The sequence below is a fragment of the Rattus rattus genome, chromosome X, assembly GCF_011064425.1.
Source record: "Rattus rattus isolate New Zealand chromosome X, Rrattus_CSIRO_v1, whole genome shotgun sequence".
In the NCBI taxonomy this organism is placed as follows: domain Eukaryota; kingdom Metazoa; phylum Chordata; class Mammalia; order Rodentia; family Muridae; genus Rattus; species Rattus rattus.
Window position 1 is genome coordinate 107,811,652 of NC_046172.1, and position 18,737 is coordinate 107,830,388.

At 40.0% G+C, this 18,737-nt stretch overlaps 1 protein-coding gene across 2 annotated transcripts in view; it reads left to right on the top strand.

The window, feature by feature from the left end:
• Gria3 (glutamate ionotropic receptor AMPA type subunit 3) overlaps positions 1-18,737 on the top strand; it is a 281,842-nt gene that overhangs the window by 210,924 nt on the left and 52,181 nt on the right. For both annotated transcript variants that reach the window (XM_032889649.1, XM_032889648.1), the window contains one exon: positions 9,297-9,673. In XM_032889649.1, the coding sequence (XP_032745540.1) occupies positions 9,297-9,673 (377 nt within the window). The remainder of the gene's footprint in view (positions 1-9,296; positions 9,674-18,737) is intronic.

Consider the following 18,737-nt stretch of genomic DNA (forward strand, 5'->3'; position numbering starts at 1 on the left):
AACCACTTCCTAAATACCCCATTTTCCAATAACATTACAGATTAAAATTTCAACATATAAAGGGAGGCACAAACTTTCTGACCGTAACACCAACACAGTGACTGGGATCTGTGAAGTTCATGTGCTTTTAATCAGTTCACCATACTACCCCATAGCAAAAGTTGTTTTGGGGCCATTCCATCTGGAATAATATTTGAAACTTATTAAAAAGGCTTTGGTGCCTTGGCCATTCTTGAGAGAGGTTATCAAGGCTTCCATAGCGTAGCAAGAAATTGAGGTATAAATTAATACTGCTCCAGTTATCTGATGTGGTTTAGTCCATCGGTGCACCAGCCCATCAAAAGAGAATGATCAGAGCCTTGTAGTGTCTCCAAAGAAACCTAGCACGGTCTGGAAATAGATCAGTGCCTTCCTAGCATTGGGCAAGATGTCAGGCACGGTGATGCGGGTTAAGAGATTGCCTGACATTGTTCAGATGAAGTGTGCTACTCTCGTGGTGTTCTGGTTTCTCTGGGATGTCCTGTCTGCTGCACGGTTTAATTTCTACACAGCCCTTTCTCTTTCTACTTCATCTATTTGTAAGTGAGGGAATTTGAGAAATACAGAGTGCTTTGTTTAGTAATTCAGACCTCATCTCCTCAATTTTGAAAAGGTGAGCTTTCTGAAGCGACCTTTCCCTCCTTCTCCTGCTGCTCTGGGAAGAGCTCTCCTTTCTGCCCGGGGAAGGCTCTTAAAGGCACATCCTCTCCCCTCTCCTGACCTAGAAGAAGTCTCTGATGTTTTCTAAGCTGAATAATACAAAGTGATTCTGGACAACTGACAGCAAACCAATCCACTGAAGTGGACTGTCAAACTACACTTTTCTCTAAAAGCTAGGAATAGAAAAACTAGACTTTCCTGTCACGCTAGGAGGAAGAGCTTGCTGTCAGAGAGGAGGATGGCATAAGCTAAATGTGCCTTCATCTCCATGGAGAAGTTTTAATCCTTTGGCATTAGAAACTTTTCAACATATCTGTACATGATAGAAATTGGGGTTGGGAGATGAAAACACGGGCTTGCATTTCTGGCAGTCCTGACCTCTTGTGGTTTGCAAGTTGCTTCAGAAAAAAAAAGGAGGAAATACTGTCCGATGATTTCCCAGAGTATTTAATGGACAAAACAATGGAGAGCAGGAAAAATACGACTTGCATTTAGCAGGAAAACTACACAGATAGGCATGGCTTTATATTTCCAGTACTGCCTCCTATGTCTTTTGTATGTACTATGGATCAGTGCAGAAAAACAATAAAGGAAGTCAGAGTGGGAGAAAGCTTTACCAAAGACATTGCTGTATCTGCGATGACGTCTCAAGAAAAAGCCAAAAGAAAGTCAGTTCGGTAAAGAATAAAGAAGTCAATTAGTCTCTTTTCAGAAGATTCCTGAATTTTTTTGCCTCTAAAGAAATTCAAATCAAAGTTGATGTTGGGGCACCTTGTATCTCTGAGAAGGCTATTTTTGAAACAAACGTCAGCAGCATACAATGGTCCCCATTACGTAAGCTCTTCAGAACATTGTGGTCTTGAAACTGTCCACCTGCTTTTAGCAATTTTGATTTTGAGCTGGATTTCTGTATCACTGCCACGTAGTAATCATTCCAGCTCAAATGGCTTACACACCACCAGTTTTTACTGCTCCCAAATAGTAAGTGTTTTAAGAGGGCATTTTAAAAGAATATTCTGTGGCTATCAGGATTCTTAAATATTCTTTAGCCAAACATCTAATTCATTTTCACAAATGACTAGGAGACCCACCAGGGCCCAAACATTAGTATTGCCTATTGAGTAAACTAAGAAATTGAAGCCTGCTGGAGCTCAAGAGTGACAGTAATTTTACTGGGAGGAGGGGTGATGGCAAATTTTGACAATAGCACAAAATCAGTTTGGCAACTCGAATACCAGTATGCCTGGTCTAGCACTCTGTCTATTGGTTTACATTGGCTCAGCTCACTAAATTTATCAGCTTATGGGAATCTTGATATTTAGTCAGATATGTCATTTTCATGGCTTCAGGGTAAAAGGTTTGCATTCTAGCTGGATTATGAGCGATTCCATCTAAGGTACTCATTATATTTCTATGTACCCTCTAGGGCAATGCAATACTAATCTCTAGTTATCTCTTGAAATATTTAAAAATACAATGTAAATAGCTGGAATGTTCTGTCCTCGGAGAAGATATATGACCTAACAAAGTTTATTTTTAAAAGAAGGCAAGAAATGGGCTAGCAGGAAAATGGAGCCCCAGTTCTGAAGAGGACACCTCCCAGTGGGCCACCGACACGTTCTTTATGTTCTTAGCACCTAGAATTAAGAATAAAGATGACGTGGGATTGCTTTGGGAAAGGCCAGGCTAGATACCATCCAGATTGGTTCTACTGACTTGGAAAATAGCAGAAAGCTCAGGGGGTTGAGGATTTAGCTCAGTGGTAGAGCGCTTGCCTAGCAAGCGCAAGGCCCTGGGTTCGGTCCCCAGCTCCGAAAAAAAAAAAAAAGCAGATGAAACTGGCATATATGGAATCCAGGTCAGGGTCCTTGGGTGTCCCAGACTCTTTCTCACTCCCAGGACAATTGGCAACTCAGCAGATACTGCTTACAATGACACTTCGTTGCCTATAAGAAAGTACCTTAGCTCGTCACTATCCTAAGGCAGATTTATTTTTCATTAACAAAGGCAGAGAGAGTCAATCTATCCTCCCAGTTAAAGGCACAGAAACAAGGACCCAGTATCAGATGCCATTCATTCCCTGCTCATCTTCAGCCGATTACACTGGGCTCTGGCAGGAAGGACTGACGGTTTGATAAAAGTGCTCCTCTACTGAAAGGACACATAGACTCCAGGGTAGAGCATTAATGATACATGAAAGTCTGCTATTCTGAGCAGAGGAGTGGGGAAATATTCCCAACCAAATTTAGCATCGCAGGGCCTTCATCCAGCTCCCGGGATGCCCCGTTTATCTTCTGTGAGTCTTTAAATCCCTCAGCTCCCCAAGGACAAGGAATCCAAATCAATAGACCCATACTGGGACATCTGTTCTGGATAAAGAAATGAGGAGATCCTGTTGTGACCCTGCTTGTTGTTGCCCTGATTTAAATAGTCCCCATCCCTTTCTCCAGATCTTAACAATGGCAGACAACAAACATCTCATAGAGTACAGCCAATAAAGCAGTTTAATCCCTGCTTCCCAACACACAGCAATTGTATTCCTATTGTCCAACTTACTTCTGTTCCGCTCTTTTTTCTAACACATTAACTTTTCTGGAGGAAATACCTGCTTAAGGCCACTAAGAGCTTTAGGCTTGATGCACGGAGCAGGGAACAGATCACGTCTGCTTCTCTTACGGTCTGCATGATACATCCCTTCTTTTTCTTCTTCCTTCTCCCCTTGCTATCAGAAAGTGCTTTGAAACAGTGGCTGACAAGCTCCTGCTCAAACATAATCTTCAAATGGGTTACAAATTTTATGTGAGCTGATCAGACGAAAATACTTTAAAATGTAACAAGCCTTCCATCTCAAATAATTTGTAAAATTACAGTTAAACTAAATGTCATCTCTGCTTAAAATCTGTCAGCTTCTTAAGTTCATGGTCCCTGTGCATAGGAGTCTATTGGAGTTTAGGTTTTATGATATTTACAACTTTGGCCGCCCACCTATGAAAGCGATTATAAATCCCCTCAAGCTTAATCCCCTCCAATAACGCAGTTGCTTGGGTTTGCCGCTGGTTAAGTGGAAAAAAAAATCAAACCTAATTTAGTGTGTTTACTGAGCCCACACAGCCATCCTTAAGCTGCTTGATTAAAATCCTTTAAGTAGTCAAAATGCAAGTTAAAAACACTGGTAGAGTTCTCACCCTGAGCTCTCACCATTTGCTGGTTTCTGTCTGTCACCTGGAGCACCCTCATACCAAGCATTTACCCACCTAGTGTTCTAAAAGTGACTTTCCTGCTGCTCTTACCAGCACAGGCTTGATGACAACAGGCTGCTGGAGTGGTTTAGGACACCAAAAGAGAGACACTTGATTATTAAGTCGGAAGCTCACCTGCTCCATAGTCCTAGTCATAACCCTTCATGCTTGGCTCCAGTTACAGCTGACTTCCATTAAGAACAAATATCAAGGGAGGAAGTTCGGGGGCGGGGGATGGACTTGGTTCAAGCATGTTATATGCATATATGAATAGTAATGTATTTGGGTGGCTACTTTTTCTTTTCGTCACTATTGGCCTCTTAAATCTTGAATTTTCCTTTTAAGTGACCCTGATGTTTGTTTGCCATGGCAGTCCCAGGAAAACTGAGGATTATTGGACACTTACTAGTAATCTGCTTCTCTGTCCTCTCATCGATAATCAAGCTGACTACTTCACAGGCATTGTGGCAGAGAGGTCATAAGCTCTGAAATAACCTACCATCACAGATATATTTTACTTTTTTATTAAATTTATTTATTTATTCACTTTACAACCCAGTATCAGTCCTTCCTCTGCTCCCAGTACCCCCTCAAATAAGCCTCTCCCCATTCCTCTTACATTCCTCTGGGTGTCAAATCCCCCACACTCCCCCATCACACCTCCACTCCACCACCCCCCCTTTCCCTAGCCCCACACCACACATGAAGTTGCTGGGGAACTAGGAACATCCAGTCCTGCTAAGGACAGACAAAACTAACCATTTAGGGGTGCAGGATCCACATGCAGGCAGGCAGGCAACAGGCTCAAGGACAACCCTCCCCCAGTTGCTTGGAGGATGCACATGAAGACCAAGATGCTCATCTGCTACATATTGGCATGGGGCCTAGGCCCAGCCCATGCTAACTCTTTGGTTGGTGATTCAGTCTCTGAGAGTCTCCAAGGGTTCAGCTTAGTTGACTCTATTGTTCTTCCTGTGGAGTCCCTGTCCTCTTTGGGTCCCTCAATCTCTCTTCCAACTCCTCCACAAGACTCGTCAAGCTCTGTCTACTGTTTGGGTGTGAGTTTCTGCATCTCTTTCTGTTGGGTGGAGCATCTCAGAGGACAATTATGTTAGGTTCCTCTCTGCAAGCATAACAGAGTGTCATTAATAGTGTCAACGATGGGTTCTTGCCTATGGAATGGATCTCAATTTGGAGCAGTCATTGGTTGGCCGTTCCCTCAGACTCTGCTCTGTCTTTGACCTTGCACATCTTGTAGGCAGGACAAAGTTTGGGGCAAAGGCTTTGTGAGTGGATTGCTATCCTTATCCTTCCACTGGGAGTCCTATCAGGCCTCAGGAAGTGGCCACTTCAGGATCCATATCCCCCACTGCTAGCAATCATCTAGTCTCCCACTTAGAACCTCTGGGGCCTCTCCCCATCCCAGGTCTCTGGCAGGTCCTAGAGATTGCCCCCACCACCCAGACTATCTCCCTTCTCTCTCCCCTGCTTTCCCTACACAGGATCCCCTGCCTCTCTCCCCTCCCCATCCCTTCCTCCACCCGGTTTCCTCCTTCGATTGACCTCCAATATCTATTTACTTCCCCTTCTTCATATGTAGGAAGGCATAGTAGTAGGAGAAGGTAAGGGCTTCTCTGAGGCTGCCTCTGAACTGATGCCCCACTTCTGTGACTTGTCTCTCAAGAAGGATAAAAGAAACAGAAAATGTAAGCCCCAGTCTCCCACACACCTTACTGCCCTGAGGGCTCAGTCAGCACTTTCTTAGCTTCTGTTGGTTGAGCTTGCTTCTAGTTTACTTGCAACTATACTTTTGCCCTTTTCAACCTGCAGGTCTTTGTTAGGGGTAGTTAAAGCTGCACAGTAAATTCTTGTTTTGGAGCTAGGCCACATTATCGGGCCCAGATTTAGCATCATCCTTCATCCTCCATTGCGGCAGCACATTTAAAAAAAAAAAAAAAAAAGTCTACTTTCTTTGAGAAAGTTCCTGAGATCCCACCATTTGCAAGACTTTCAGAAGGATCACCACAAATTTGAGGCCAGCCCGAGCCATGCAGTAAATTCAAAGTTAACCTGAACTGCGTAGTAACATGCTCTCATAAGAGGGAAAAAATGGCAGGAAAAGGCTTCCCAGAAAGAAAAAAATCCGAAAATTAGAAATGCTAGGCTAAGGAAAAGAGGAGAGAACTTAAGGGGAACAGATTAGCCCTTTTGTTTTTGTGATTCAAAAGTACTTTAAACTCAGAATGTCCTCCTTTGGGAATCTGTTCTTTAGCTAAATGTTCCTTGGAACTAGACAATAAAACGTCATTCCTTCTCTGTCTAGCCAGCTCTTGTTAGTGTTTAGTGGTGCTTACCATGTGCTGGCTGTTGCAATTACAGAATTTTGTTTTGTGGGCTTTTGTGGTAGGGGTATTTTCGGTTTGGTTTGGTTTTGCTTTGCTTTGTTTTTCTATTTCAGCCATTATCTCTTCCTTTCTTTCTCTTTGGGATTATGATGTAATTACATCATGACCTGCTCCCTTTCCCCCCACCAAAACTTGTCGTATATCCAGTGGGTTATGGTTTTACATTTAAAGGGGATCAACTGCCTCAATCTTCCATTCTGTACCAACTTAGAAAGAGCTCAGTTCCCTTAAATTCAGTCCAACTAAAGTGACTCCCACACCAAATACCCACTTACTTCTACCTTCAAAGACAGACCAGAAAAATTAGCAATTTCTCCGAGAGATTAAGACTTACATGATTAAAGAAAGAAGAGAGCTGTTAAATTAAGTAATTAAACTCAAATGGAATCAAATGGAGACTGATACTAGATGCGTATTTGTGTCCTCTGAGCAGGAGGTAGAGACATGTTGGCACTGAGGAGAGACACCTTTATGTATGAATTCTCTTGGCATGAATACACTCTAGCTGATTCCAAGCTATCCTTGCCAAAAACCCCGCTAGCTTTCTAACCAAGTCCATTCTTATCAGGAGCCTTTGTTCCCATGACCAGGTGTAGGCCTCAGCCAAAGGATAAAACAGGTAAAATTTGTCATTGGCTCTCATCTCATCTTCAGTGTGGAACTGAAGATTAAAGAGTTGACTGAAGATGAAGGGAGGTTGAAGCCATAAATGATGTTGTTGAATAAAGAAAAAATAAAGGACAGAACCTTGAATGTTCTGTTTTATTCTACAAATCTTCAGTGATTACCTCCTAAAAGGGACTTCTGGAATTACAAAATATACCTTGGTGGAGAATGGAAACTTGGTAGAAAAAAAGGTAAAGAATAATATTCATAGAGGCAGGAAAAGAACCTGATACCTTTAGTGCCAGAGAGCCAAAGGAAAGAGTATATACCATGCAAAAGCCCAGTGATGTCACATGAGCAGTTGATGTCTGACAAGAGGTGTTTGAGTCTGGCAGCCAAGTTTACAGTTTGAGAAATAATTCCAACAAATCGAAGGGACTATAGTATTAGATCTTGAGGTGGAGCAGTGACAGTGACAATGACAGACTAAAGCAACAATTCCACCAACATTCATCTTGGCAAATCAATTATTGTATTGGAGCTATTTACAGTGGTATGGGTGAGCAAGTATTTACAGATGCATGGATAACTCATCTGCAGTGTAGATCAAAGTATTAGTAGTACACATATGCAAGCGTCCACTGAAAACAAGTTGCTAGGTAAGCCAGTGGATCTGAATCTCATTATCAGAGTTCTAATCTCAGCCTCTCTTTCCCTTGTAGTAGTCAGTATAAGTCGTGGTCTCTTACAGTATACATCATTTGAAGAGAGAATGGTCATTGTATCAACCTCAAGGTTGTTAGAATGTAGAAAACAATATATAGAAAATTACTTGATACAGGGCCTCACACAGGGTAAGCAGTCAACAAATGGAAGGAACTCTTCGCCATCTGCATTTTCCCTTAAATCAGGAGCACTTATATAAACAAAAATTCCAGTAAAATAAGGGAGATAGACGTAAGACTATGGATATTAAAATAAGAAAATGAAAGTTAGGTTAGATCTGTCATAAAGAAGTACAAGGTGAGGGATGAGATAGCAAATGGCTTGAGTTGCTCTATTCAATTCACTGACGTAAATTTCATTTTTTGGTCAATGTTTTTGGTTCAAACTTCATCATTCTTCCTCCACCTGTCCCCACAGGCAAAGATACTGAAACGTAACTAAGTTTATCACAGAAAAAGAATCCTGATCATTCTTGGTAACTTACTACAGATCTGATATACCATACTTACTCCCCTAGTCATATACATTTTCTACAGTTACATTTTAAAGCCTGCTTCCACACTAAAACCTACTAGCATTAAATGGGAACAAGAAAAGAAAAGAAGTAGGGGTTGGGGATTTAGCTCAGTGGTAGAGCGCTTGCCTAGCAAAGTGCAAGGCCCTGAGTTCGGTCCCCAGCTCTGAAAAAAAAAAAAAGTGAATGCAGAAATTCCTAATGCCGTATTTCCTTTAGATTAATATAAAAAGGTGGCATGCCTTTACATAAGTTCATTATTTAGTGCACTGCTACCATTTATTTATCAGTCTGACATGTATTAATTTTGTGCTTATATTTATCACCAGAAAAGATAGCTTACTTGATAAATTAATACATATTCTAATAATTGTTTTATTCTTGTATCTCTCGTGCAGAGATATTGCATTTTCTCATATACTATGTTCAACAATTGGCAATTATTTAAGGCACATCCATTTTTTTTTTTTTGGTTCTTTTTTTCGGAGCTGGGGACCGAACCCAGGGCCTTGCGCTTCCTAGGCAAGCGCTCTACCACTGAGCTAAATCCCCAACCCCACATCCATTTTTAATATAGAACATACGACAATAATAGATACAAAACCAAATACCGGGTCTCTGTCTTCAAATGATGCATATTTTAAGAGACAATGCAGCAGCCTAGAGTTATACTGAATACTACCAGGGAAAAGAAAGAAAATAAAAAAAATCCAGGTCGTTGTGCACAGTATACAAAAATTCCAGTAAAATAAGGGAGATAGACATAAGGCTATGAATATTAAAATAAGAAAGCAAAAGTTAGACTAGATAGGTCATAAGGAAATACAAGTTGAGGTATAAGATAGCAAAAGGAAATCTGGGTAAAATGGAATCAGTTCCCCTCAGCCAATATGCTTCAGAGGACAAAGACCAGGGCTTTTCCTAATTTGACCAACAAAATAAAGCCACTTCGAACCCACTGAATGACCCTGCTTCTCTAATCTTAGCATTGACAAATCAGCTGGTTATAGTGATTGAATATACTATATTTCCGCTAAAGACATTTATTAGGTGAAGATGATAAAGGAAATGCTGTCTGTAAAAGCGCTATGTGTCTTTGTTTTTCAGAGAGCTGATATAGCTGTTGCTCCACTCACTATAACACTGGTCCGTGAAGAAGTCATAGATTTCTCAAAGCCATTTATGAGCTTGGGAATCTCCATCATGATAAAGAAGCCTCAGAAATCAAAGCCAGGCGTCTTTTCATTCCTGGATCCTTTGGCTTATGAAATCTGGATGTGCATTGTCTTCGCTTACATTGGAGTCAGTGTAGTTCTCTTCCTAGTCAGCAGATTTAGCCCTTATGAGTGGCACTTGGAAGACAACAATGAAGAACCTCGTGACCCACAAAGCCCTCCTGATCCTCCCAATGAATTTGGAATATTTAACAGTCTTTGGTTTTCCTTGGGTGCTTTCATGCAGCAAGGATGTGATATTTCTCCAAGGTTTGTTTGTGTGTAATACAGAATACCTGCTTGTATTTTGTGGTCTTACTGCCCTCATGTCCATCTGGTATTCACCTGCATCAACTTCAGAGTTCTTTCATTCATTTCATCCAATGACAAATTGTCATCACGCCATTTTGTATGCTTATGTCTATGAGGTGAGTGTGTCACTGGCGATGCTTTGAATGCCTAAGGTTTGCTGCAATGCTCATAGATACCCAAACTCTGGATAGAGTTAACTGCCACTTAATATTCTTATGAGTGTATTCTCATTAATTGAGTTGAAATATCTTCGCATTTGCCAAGGGACTGAGTCTGGACAAAATGTGAAAGAAGATAGAGCATTTCTTTAAACCTTCCCACCTTCCACTATTAGTATTGCCATTCTCTTTGTGCTCTCAGACTGCCCAGAACTACACAAGCATATGCTCAAGTTTCTTAGCTAAAACAATAAAACTTCTCAAAGAAAGCAGCAGAAAATCAGTTCAAGCTTTAATGGTGTTGACATATTGAAAATCATCTGGCCATTTATTATAAAGTTAGGCATAGAGTTAAAATGTGATACAAGAATTTTACTGTCATTTATACCCACCTAAGTAAAATGTATAAATGTCCATAGTAGCTTGAGTTGTAATAGACAAAATACAGAAACAAAGCAAATGTTCAGCTCGTAAATGGATGAAGAACTTGTGGTACATCCATTCAATGAAATACTACTCACTTAAGAGAACAGATTATTCATGGATCCTAACAGGCCAGATGAATCTTGAAAACATAATGCCAAAGTGAAGTAATTCAAACACAAAATGCCACACCCCACTCCACTGTAGTTGAATATACCATTAGAGAGAATCCCATTTGTTCTCAGTTGACAAATCTATAGAGGTAAAAAAAAGACAATTACTTCTGGGCAGAGTTTGAAAGGAGAAGAAAAAACAAAAGATAACAATGGTGGTGTATTAGAGTCTGGAAAGTTTGCCTTTGCAAAACAAATACAAGAATCAGAAACAACTTTTATTTAAGTTTTTAATTTCTTGTTCATTACAGACTTTTTCTGCTTATTTTTTGAAAGAAATATACTGGACTGGAGAGATAGGTCAGTCATTAAAAGATAGGCTCACAATTAAAACTAGAAGAAATGTACCACTAAAATGTTGCTTGTTCCGATGAATGAGATTTTAATGACCACTTATATTTGCATGTGGGGCATATGTCTTATTTGTCTCATCCTTGTCCTAAACCTGCTGGGATTAGCTACAAATGGCATGAGGGAGCTGATGGGGTGATATAAAAACATCCCAAAACTGGATTGTGATGATGGCTACAGAACTCTAAATTTACTTAAACCACTGAGCAAATATAATTCTCATGAGTATTAACACTTACACTGCTAAGTTGTATGCAATGCAAAGTTATGTCAGCAAAGCTATTGAAAATACTGTACATGGCTTGGGATGCAATGTAGCTCAGTGTTAGAAATTTGCCCAGCATATGCAAGACTCTGGTTCAATCTCCAGGACCAGAAGACAAGCTAAAAGTGAAAGTCCTGGTCCTCACCAACAAAGCAGATTAATTCACCTAATCACAAACAGTGGTGAATTCATACACAATATTGTAACTAAATATACCATGTTTGTAATCATGAAAAGAATGAGGGGCCAGGGAAATGACTTGGTGGATAAGAACACTTACTAAGTATGAGAACTTGAGTTCAAGTAGCCAGAACCACATAAAAAGCCAGGCATGACTGTGTCTGCCTATAACACCAGCATTGTGGGGTGGAGACAAGCAAACCATGAGGGCTCACTGGCCAGTCAGCATAGGCTATGCTTTAGGCTCAGTGAGAGACTCTGTCTCAAGTCAATAACATTCCGAGAGATAAAGGAAGACACCAGTGTTGTGCTTTGCTTATTAACATACCCATGCACTCCCATACATGTGCCACATATATACACCATACACACACAGCCCACAACCCCCATAACAAACATACACACATGAAAATTACTAAATAAAACACTGCAACTTCTGTCAAATTAAGCATCAATGCAAATACTGACTAGAGTCAATACTGTAAATATACAGGGATTTACAAATTAATGACTTGGGGCTGGGAAGATATAACAACCAATATAGTGGTTCTTTTGCAACCATGAGGACTTGATTCAATTCCCAGAACCCACATCAAAGCTAAGCATGGTGTTGATTGCTTCCAAACCCAGTGCTGGGCGGGTAGACATAAGGTGACCCATGGTGCTCACTGGGGAGCCAGTCAAGCCTAATTTGTAAACTATAGGCGAATAATAGACCCTGTCTCAAAGCAGAGGGTGGACAGTGTTCCTGAGGATGACACCCACATCTTTCTTCCTGTCTTCTCTACACAAATTACTACAAATATAAAGATTCAAAAAGGCAATACCATTTTTCAGCATATCTTTGTGAGATTAGCCACTGAGTGCATTAAACATTTGTATAAAGCTTTGCAGCATAACCGACTGCGTAGCCATCTTCAGGAGATTCTTTTAGAATTCTCTGTGTGTATCAAGCCCAGGCATCCATACTACTCCTCCCCTGCCTCTCCCCCTCCTCCTCCCCGTTCTGTTATAAAGAATTGCCACCCTCAATCTGCTGGGCCGGGTTCTTCAAATTATTTCATTTCCTGTTCCTTGTGTGTTCAGAGTGTGCCGTTTTGTGATATCGTCAGGGAGTTCATTTGGTTGCCTAATTTCTTTCTGGGTTTTGAGAAATAGTCGCTTTGAGAGTCTATGGCCTCTGAATGTATCTATAACTGAAAAGTTTCTAACATGGCTTAGTGATCTGTGCTGAAACAGTGCTGAAGGGTCATTAAGGATAGAGATTTTCTTGGTTTTCTGTAAGTCAACTTTCAAAACTACATTTGTGATAGAAAATCCCACTTAAACAGGTCTCCTCAAAAGTCTTTTTTTTACAAATATTTATTCAAATTACTTAATTAAATAAGAACTAAAGCCGATACTAAAAATGACAAGTGAGACCAGTTTGGGTTTTTTGCTTTAATTTCTGGTGGCAGAATTTAAGTTACGGCTTTTCTGTGGTCCTAAACATAGCAAATGCTTTTTCTTTCCAAGGTACAGATTTTATTATATTGTTCAAAATGTCATCATATAGTACCATGGCTTCCAAATTTTTCACCATGACCCACAGTAAGAAATCATTTTTCCATCTTGGTTTACTATGCATAAATGTAAAAAAACAAACTTATATCAGACATTATTGCTACAGTACTTCGTATAAGCCAAGACATTACTATCCTGTTTAATTCTTCTTAAAGCTGGCCATGGCTCAACTCACTAAGAGGCCAATAGAACACTTGTAAAAACTATTATTTTTATTGCACTTTTGAGTGAAAAATCATTACTTCCATGAGCTCTATTTTCCAACCTATGAGTAATCATTCCTTTGATACTCTTTTGGACTCACAGAAGAAGTATCTTTAAATCGTTTGTTAAAATGCTATGCTTTATAGCATGTGTAATGCATGCCTCTAAGCAAAAATCGTGTTTCTCTGTCTCTTGAGATCTCTATTGACTATATATTTGTGATCAACTGTGTATCAGCCCAGCCCACTGTAATTCATTTCCCTATTAGCAGATTTAGAACGTCCTGACAATAATGTAGTTGCACTGTGAGAAGTGTAGTTGCCTTTACTGAAAACATCAGCACGACACTTTGCATAATGACCTCACTCCGAGTACAAAGCTCCAGGAAGCCAAGAATGTAAGCATAGACTATACAGTTACTTTCCTCAAAATTGAAGTCATTCGATGAATTGTCCTTGAGATTATATTTGAAAATAGAATTGACTAATATTCCACCAGGAGGAAATATGAGAGAAAATTCAGTCTAACTGCTGCCATTTCCTAGGGAAAGTACAACCTTCCCTGGTCTCCCACTGTGGACACATGGACACATTATCTACAGTCTCACCTGAATCGTACTCTAACCATTGCCACAGTGCACACATCTTGCCTACTTTTAAGCTGAAGAAAGTGGCACTAGTTAAATAATTCGCTTATACACACTGATAATAATACCCAGAACTCAAATCTAGCTCCAATCCCAAACTCTTGCTCTTCCTCCTATGCGCTTGCTGTTCTGTTCATATCCTAGACAACAGTAGTTCCTAGAGAGCTGACACAAGGGAACCCAACTTCGTGGAGATTTTTTTAAAGCCAGCAGTTCAATTACTTCCACAACCACTTCACATTGCCAATCTGGAGGAGCACGCTTGGTTTCCTCACTCCCGTCATGCTCGGAAACAAGAACTGTTTTCCGATTTCTATCCCTAAAGAAATGCAGCACTTGTTAATAAAAAGGGGCGGTGAGCATGCGTAATACTGCAGAGTATGTGCTCGCTCAGAGCATAAGGCTGCAAAATCAGCAATAATGCATTATGAGAAAAACTGCTGGCGTCATTCCATTGCCATCAAATGCAGTTATTGACAGTTACCTAGAAGCCTCGGGATTCTGCATCGATATTAGGTTTGATATTTGAACTGCTCTAATTGTTCCGAGTGAATTACTTTGTTCTACATGAAGCTGTAGGCTGAGTCAACGTCAGAGAAGGTAATCAATGTAATAGGCCAAGGCTATAGCCATACATCAACTGATTTATTGAAGGGAAAGTCCAAAGGAGGAATAAACACCTTCAGTTTAACCCTCTTCATCCTGAACGTGTGCTGGGGGCCACCAGGTGGGGGCAGCCAGATGGAGAGAGCAGAGCGATTGAGCAGGAGGTGCTAACGTTAGCTTCGCTGCACCACAGTCTGCTCAGCAGCTGTGTATCCTGGGGCAACTTACCCAGCCTAGCTAAGCCTGAGTCTCTCATCAATACAATGCCAAGCACAGTTCCCGGCCTCTGAGCTTAAAAAATGTGAGCTACTGTTATTATGAACTTAGATTCTCTTAATCATCCTAGTCTAGTGTATTTACCAGTCAATACTGATTTTGGTCAGAGTGCCTACAAGAATTGAGGAATCCAGCTGAAATGATGGTGCAAGTGCAAGACTGTCCTGAGAGACGAGCAGTGGCATTCCTTCTTGATGCCACCTAGAGCTTTTAAAGATTACAGCTCTTGAAAGCACTCTGAGTGCAATATTCCCTAATATGTCTCTCACATTGACAAGGGGTTATAGCGTTTTACAATCTGAAATGTGTTTCTTTTGTGAAACTTTGATAGAGCCACTTGTGCCATCTAAAGTCCAAGCTCAGACAAATGCTCCCCCTGCTGGCTTTCTCTGAAGCTGCAGGGATAACTGCGGGCTAGCCAAGTAGAAAACAAAAGGATCAGGAGAATTACCAAAGAGAAAACGTGAGGAAGGGCCTCACCATTGGGCAAAGATATCAAAGGTATTTTTTATTAAGTTTTCAAGATAGCAAGTCCTTTGAAGAAGTAGACAGGGACTCCTTCACATTTATACATGACTTCTACACACCTAGATCCTCCTTTAAAGGGACAGATATGTGTAGAATAGCAGAAGGTGTGAGGAGTTTCAGCTGCATATTAAGTGCTAGCTTTCCTTTCGTTATATAGACCACTCTCTTCTTTCTACAGCCAATTCACTTCACTACAGTAGCGATGTGGTGATATATAGTAACTTAAAGGCAGGATTTTTATGACAACTATTTCACAACTTCAGCTGAAAGCTGTCATTTCCATTCTTTGGGACCCAGTTACTTATTCCCATCAGAGAAGATTGTAAGAAACAAAGATTGATTCTGTATATTTTTAAGACTCTATCATACTCCCAGCACTGAATGGAGGATTGTAATGATGGCTATGTCAGAAACAGAAGGGAGGAACGGTAAAGAATTTGGACGAAGGCGAAGGCTTTGGTTTTTCCTTAGCTTTGCCATCTCATAAAGCTAAAATATTGCAGATTACAAAATTTACTAATAGGATGAAGGTTATGGTCTCTAACTCACTTTCACGGTCATTTCTGATGTCACAAAATACATTTTGTTATTAATGTAGGAACTCCGGTTTCTTAATATTATAGTTAAGAAGAACATCGTCTGGCTGTTCGATATATGTATATGGCAACATTTTTCTATGTGTGTTTTCTTTTCTTTTGTTAGCAATTGATTTTCGTTAATTCATAGCTCTTACCTTTTTGTGAAAGGCATGACGTGCACACTATTTTGTGTTTTTTTTTTTTTTTTTTTTTTTTCTTTTTTTGGAGCTGGGGACCCGAACAGGGCCCCTTTTTATGCTTCCTAGGCAAGCGCTCTACCACTGACTAAATCCCCAACCCCTTATTTTGTGTTTTTTAAAGCCTAAGTGTGCAGCATTTTTACAGCCATTTCATTATGCTAACCTTGAAATCTGTCTTGTGCAACAAAACTCCTTGGAATGAATGTTAAACATTTTGCAGCTACATTAATGGAAAGAAAGGTACTGGGAAATGATGGGTCTTTCTAATTCAACTCTAAAGTCTTGTCTTATTTTAATAGACCCTTTATAAAATGTGACGGGGTTGACCCATCAGTCACTTTTTATATAGTCGCCCTGTGAAATGTGGCCTTAAGTGGCTGTAGCTTCACTAATGAGAAAAGGGGGGAAATCCAAAAATGCTTGTGGTGCTTCTTCCCTGTGGGTTCCACTACATTTTTCTTCAGTGAAAAGATTTAAGCATGCATGCCAGGAAAATGGAAGAGGATGATAGAAATTCCGCTAAATCCTTTGTCAAATCTACTACTGTCTTGAGGAAGCAATATTAAATGCAATCTTCTGCATTCTCTGCTGATAGTACCAAACACTTTGTTTAGGTTTGTAAAGCTATTATGTCAGTTTTATATGGATAGTCTCTCAAATTTGTCATGCTTATCCATACCAACATCCCTTGCAACTTGATGGATTAGTTCCAGGACCCCCGTCAGATACCAAACCCTGCAGATGCTCAAGTCTGTTATATAAAATGGCACAGCATTTTGGCATATAATATATATATATGCATCTTTCCGTGTATATTCAATAATCTCTAGATGGCTCACAACACCTCAAACAATGGAAATGCTAAGGAAATAGTTGTTACACTATTATTTGGGGAATTGTAAGGGCGAAAGTCTGCATTTACTGAGGACAGCGTTGTCCCAGATATTTTCAATGTGCAGCAGGTCAAATGTGTACATGTGGAATATGAGGATGCAGAGAGCTGACTGTATGCCATGAAATTAACCACATAATTGCCAAAGTCAATAACCAGGAGACAAGAGGCCACAAAAACGACCATTTTGCACTTAGGTTTATTTTCAGTCATGTCAACAGCCAATCTCAGCTGAGTCATTCTGATCAACCACATGATGATATGAGTCAGTATTAGGGTGGCCACAGTAACTAGATTATGATATGCAGGCCTGATTTAAAATCAGACAGACATAGCCACAGTCCATTAGCCTCAATAAAATGGCACGATGTAATTTCCATAAATTACTGTATTTTCCTCCACATTTCAAGCAGGCAATGCATAAACTGCCATTAGTATTCACAGCATAATATACCTCTTCCCATATAAAACTCCAATTCTGGAATTACTCCAAACTCAAGCTTCACTCTGGCCTCAGTAAAGCCCATCATTCCACATCAGGATGACTTTTAAAGGTACAGTGCAAGTAAACAACAAATAACAACACACAAACGTGTTCAGTGTTACCACAACCACATTTCTCAGGGCTGGTTTAAAATCTATAATCTTCACACCATTCTGGATTTTCTTATCCAAAACCTAGTTATTTTCATGCTACAAAAGTTTTGGGTATTTTTCTTCTTAGATGTTTTTATCCATTTACTTCATTCATTTTTTAGTTTCATTGGTGAGTGAGAGAGAGAGAGAGAGAGAGAGAGAGAGAGAGAGAGAGAGAGCGCAATAGCATGTAAGTGGATGTCAGAGCATAGCATAGCATAACTCTTTGGGGAGTCAATTCAATCCTTCCACATGTGGGTCATGGGAATCTCTTTGTCAGGTATGAAACCACAGACAATTTATTTTCTGCTTCTCCTCTCTGTGCCTATTTCTTTATAAAACTCCTTGGCGTGCTTATCCATAATACAGTCCTAGGCAACAGAGATGGGAGATGTAAAAAGTTGATACCCGTCAAGCAATTAGAACAGCTTACCACAAAGGAAGTGTTCAATTAGTGACAGTTTCTGTTTTATCAATTTTATTACCCTACTGCTATGGATGCCATTTTGAAGCGTTAATATTCTGTGCAATAAAGTTATTTTCAGAGTCAGATAAGTCTATGACATGTTCAAAAATTTGAATATGTCAAGCGTAAAATATTATGAAATGTCTAAATTTTTAATCCAAGTACGTTGTATACTTTTAGCATTGGGAAGGGTGACACACTCTTTTCTGACTCATACTCATGTGTTTATCCCTTCTGATTAAAAAAATTTTTTTTCAAGATACAATTGTAAGGATGCAGATTTTCACTTCTAAAAAGTGAAAATGAATATTTTTGACTGAGTTTTAGGTATCCAAAGAAAAACAAAAACTGCAGGCTTAAAGATAATCAAGTGTATTTTTTTAAAATAAGTAATCAAGAAATAGTACTTTTATTTATCAAAACACTTGACAGAATTCTCAGGTTATATTCCCATAAACAGCTGAACTTTCCACATGCTAAGAAAAGGGGGTCATCTTGGGACACAGAAATTTGAATTTCCTTCAGAGTGGTAAAATCATAGAACATGCAGAGAAGACCTTGATTTGTCAGTTCTCAGCCCAGAACTGCCCTCTTCCCACAGAGCCTGGAGGCGTGCCAGGCTCCTACGCTTTGTCTTTACTTTCTAGCAGAGTGGGAGCTCTTTCTGTGAGATTTTATGGGCACAGAAAAACATAGCCTAACCAGGAAGGAGCTTCTCTCCACAGCAGAACTATACAAAGGATGATGTGGCGATATTTTGTAAAACCAAAGGAGCAGATTTTAATTTCTGTAGACCGCACTTGCTCCCAGCAATCCCGCAAAGGAAGTGAACCCTAATCTTAGTCACAAGTCATTTCTGAGCATTCGTTGCCCTCTG